This window comes from Crocodylus porosus, unplaced genomic scaffold (assembly GCF_001723895.1).
Source record: "Crocodylus porosus isolate Cpor-Errol unplaced genomic scaffold, CroPor_comp1, whole genome shotgun sequence".
NCBI lineage: Eukaryota > Metazoa > Chordata > Crocodylia > Crocodylidae > Crocodylus > Crocodylus porosus.
In genome coordinates this window covers 21946303-21950552 of record NW_017728916.1, presented here as the reverse complement: position 1 = coordinate 21950552, position 4250 = coordinate 21946303, and the positions used below count along the sequence as shown (strand labels likewise).

The following is a 4250-nucleotide window of genomic DNA, read 5'->3' as shown; positions in this document are numbered from 1 at the left end:
ACTTCCTGCCCTTTGGGCAGGGGGCTGGACTCGATGATCTCCCGAGGTCCCTTCCAGCCCTAATGTCTATGAAATCTATGAAATAACACTTGATACATGGCAACATGGCCTTATTTGCAGTCCTAATACTAAACGTTAAGTTAGTAGCATATTAAATAGAAAACAGATATGCCTCAAATGCTCTCTGGATTATCTGAGTATGGAGTTAATTAATAGCAATAATAATTTAATTGATTGCAGTTTAAGAGTTAAAATGAATATCAGATTCTTTTACTATGTGTAAAAAACAGAATACAGAAGACTTCTTCTTATATGCATTGTGTCTAAAAAAATATTAGTTACTTATTCTATTGTGTTTTTAAGTATGTTTTCATGAAAATAAGATGCTAGCAGGTTAATTCTGGTTCCTTACCTGTTTTTCCTTAATCCAAGACAATAATCCTGAAAAGCTAAAACTTGCCCAGTTTCCTCCATAATAACTTCTCCTGCAAAAGAAAAAAAAATATTAAAAAGTTAAAAAAATAAACATAATTTAACTCGGGGAAAAGAAAACTAAAAATATAGCACTTTTCATGTTTATTCACCATCTAAAGCAGTGGTTTTCAAACTGAGTTCTGTGTAACCCTGGAGTTCCATGATAGGCCACAGGGATTTCACAAAGAGACTTGGGGTAATGCTGGAGGGGCCCAGGAGGCAGCACACTGCCACTGCTGGGCCAGGCTGCCTGGCTCCATATTGGTTCACATGGCCTGTGGAACCAGGAGTAAGGGTTCCATGGCAGAAAAAAAAAGTGTTATGAAAGCCCCTAACTTTAAAAAGTTTGAAAACCACTGACCTAAGCAAAAAAAAGCTCAAAACATAACAAGTAGGGCTGTGTGAAGCTTCAGGTGCAGATTCAATTTGAAGGAGATTCAGCCTGATTCGGCAGCCTAATCTCCGAATCCAAATTGAATTTGGAGATGAATAAAAAGGTGTTAATTGATTCAAAGCTCTCTGAATTGATTCAGAAAAGATTCAGAGAACTTCAGAGATTAGGGCAGTCCCCACTTGCTGCCACAGGGACTTGGATCTAGACTCCATGCCAGTAAGTAGGGGGGCAGGGAGGGGGGCTCACAGCAGGGGGAGGAGACCATGGAGGGGACCCCCACCAGGCCCCATCCTCTGCCTGCTTCCCCAGCCTCCTGAGCACCCCACAACCCCTGCCAATGGCTGCCCTGCCCAGTCCCAGCATCCCAGCTCTTTAAAAACAAAAACAAAAAAACCCGCACTCACCGGCTGCTGCCAGGTAGGGGTCGATCCCCATTAACCTCCACTGCCCTGTGCTGCGTGGGGGGCTCTGGCATGAGCGTCCGACCCCCACCCACTCTCCCAGCCCTGTCAATGGCTGCTCTGCCTGGTCCCAGCATCCTAGCATTTTTTTTTTTTTCTTTTTAAAGCCCTACACTCACCAGCTGCTGCAGTGGCCATCACGGCTTCTGGGGGCTTGTGGCAGAGCTCTCCATGCAGCGCAGGGCAGTGGGGATTGCACCCCCTCCCCCTCTAGCAGAAGCCAGTGAGTTGCGGGGGGTGTTTGTTTTTTAAAGAGCCGGGAGCTGCGCCCAGGCGTGACAGCCATGGAGGGGAGACAAGGAGAGCAGGCAGGGATCAGGGGGCTCATGGGAGAGCACCCATGTAATGCAGGGCATTGGGGGGAAGCGGGAATCACCCCTCCACCTGGCAGCAGCCAGTGCATGCAGGGCTTTTATTTTATTTTTTTTAAATGAGCCGGGATGCTGGGGCCAGGTGGGGAATGGGACCTGTTTGATTCAGAGATTGGTCAATTCAGCAGTAGCCACATCTCCTAATCAGATTTGGCCAAATCAATTTGGAACAGTGATTCAAATCACCAAATCGAATCACTGTCCCCCAAATCAGCCGAATCTGTATCCAAAGTGAATACTAGCTGCTTCACACAGGCCTAGCAACACGGGTTTTACATGTGTGGAATTGTAGCTATCTATATAAACTGTAAAAAGTAGAGTCAAAACAAGGAAGTCTATTTTCCCCTCAGCAGTATTTCATAGATATCAGGGTTGGAAGGGACCTCAGAAGATCATTGAGTCCAGCCTCCAGCCCAAAGGGCAGGAAGTCATAGTTTCATAGTTAGTAGGGTAGGAAGGGACCTGAGCAGATCATCAAGTCTGACCCCCTGCCATGGCAGGAAAGAGTACTGGGGTAAAACAATCCCAGCAAAGTGATGGTCTAGCCTTGTCTTAAAGATCCCCAAGGTAGGAGCCATCACTACTTCGCTTGGAAGTTGGTTCCAGATCCTAGCTGCCCTGACAGTGAAGTAGCGCCTCCTGATGTCTAGTCTGAATCTACCCTCTGCCAGCTTGTGACCATTATTTCTAGTCACTCCTGGTAGTGCTTGGGGGAACACGGACTCCTCCAATGCTTGCTGGTCCCCTCTGACTAGTTTGTAACAGGCCACTAGATCCAGCCTCAGCCTTCTCTTGTGGAGGCTGAACAGGTTCAGGTCCCATAGCCTCTCCTCGTAGGGCCTGCCCTGCTGCTCCCTTATTATGAGAATGGCCCTCCAAGGACCCTCTCCATGTTGTCCACATCCCTCTTGAAGTGCGGCGCCCAGAACTGGACGCAGTACTCTAGCTGCGACCTGACCAGTGTCACATAGAGGGGGAGGATCACCTCCTTGGACCTGCTTGAGATGCATCTGTAGATGCATGACAAGGTAAGGTTGGCGTGCCTGACTGCATCCCCACACTGCCGGCCCATGTTCATCTTGGCATCAATGATGACTCCAAGATCCTTTTCTGCCTCTGCACTGACGTGAAGGGAGTTCCCCAGCCTGTAGGCGTGCTGCTGGTTCTTCCTCCCCAGGTGCAGCACCTTGCACTTGTCAGTGTTGAATCCCATCCTAGTCTCATCCACCCACCCCTGTAACCTGTCTAGGTCTGATTGCAGCCTATTCCTCCTTTCTAGCGTGCCCACATTCCCCCACATCTTAGTGTCATCAGCAAATTTGAACAGGGTGCTTTTTACCCCCTCGTCCAAGTCACTGATGAAGATATTGAACTGTGCGGGCCCAAGAACCAAGCCCTGTGGAACCCCATGGCCCACATCTCTCCAGGTTGAAAATGACCCATCCACTACCACTCTCTGGATGCGGCCCTCCAGCCAGTTAGTGACACATTTGACTGTGTAGGTGCCGACACCACAATCCCCCAGTTTTTTAATGAGAACGGGGTGTGTTGAAGGCCTTCCTAAAGTCCAGAAAGACTATGTACACTGCTACCCCTGCATCTAAGGATTTGGTGATCTGGTCATAGAAGGCCACCAGGTTGGTCTGACAGGACCTACCTCTAATGAACCCGTGCTGGTTGCATAATCTAAGCATAATCTCCCCTGCTGGCCCATTGTGGACATGCACCAGGATAATTCTCTCAAAAAGCTTACCCAGGATGAAGGTAAGACTAACTGGCCTATAGTTTCCCAGGTCCTCCTTCCTCCCTTTTTTGAAGATGGGAACCATGTTAGCCCTTTTCCACTCCTCTAGTACCACACCTGAGCACCGCGAGTGCTCGTAAAGCCATGCCAGGGGTCCTGCAATGACCTCACACAATTCCCTCAGCACTCTGAGGTGGAGATCATCCGGACCAGCTGATTTAAATACATCCAGTCCCTCCAGAACTTTCCTAACTAGATCCTCCCCGACTCTTGGCCTAGGTGCACCTCCCCTGGGGCCTGAGGGGGGCCCAGTGGTGATACGGTCCCTGCTCAGGAAAATAGAGGCAAAGAAGTAATTAAATAGGTTAGCTTTGCTGTCTGGTGTAACGACCAAATTTCCTAGCGTGTCTTGCAGGGGCCCCACATTACCCGGTACCTTCTTTTTGCTCCCTATGTATTTAAAAAAGGACTTCTTGTTGTCCTTGATCCGGGAAACTAGTCTCTTTCTTCCGTGGTCCTAACCAGCGTACATTACTGAACCTATAAGGGTGCTGCAGGTTTTGCCTCCCAAGGTGGAGAACCTTGCATTTTTCAGTGTTAAACACCATCAGGTTTTTGTCTGCCCATTTGCTGAGCCTGTCCAGGTCAGCCTGGATCACCCTCCTGTCTTCAGGTGTGGATGCTTTGCCCCAGAGTTTGGTGTCATCAGTGAACTTGGCCAGTCTGCTTCTGACTCCACTGTCCACACCATTAAGGAAGATGTTGAACAATATGGGTCCAAAGACAGAGCCTTGGGGGACCCCACT

The 4250-nt window shown here is 48.8% G+C and overlaps 1 protein-coding gene across 1 annotated transcript in view; it reads right to left on the bottom strand.

Moving 5' to 3' along the window:
- CHM (CHM, Rab escort protein 1) overlaps positions 1–4250 on the bottom strand; it is a 146406-nt gene that overhangs the window by 104987 nt on the left and 37169 nt on the right. The window contains exon 3 of the mRNA XM_019536476.1: positions 413–485. Coding sequence (XP_019392021.1) covers positions 413–485 — 73 coding nt within the window. The remainder of the gene's footprint in view (positions 1–412; positions 486–4250) is intronic.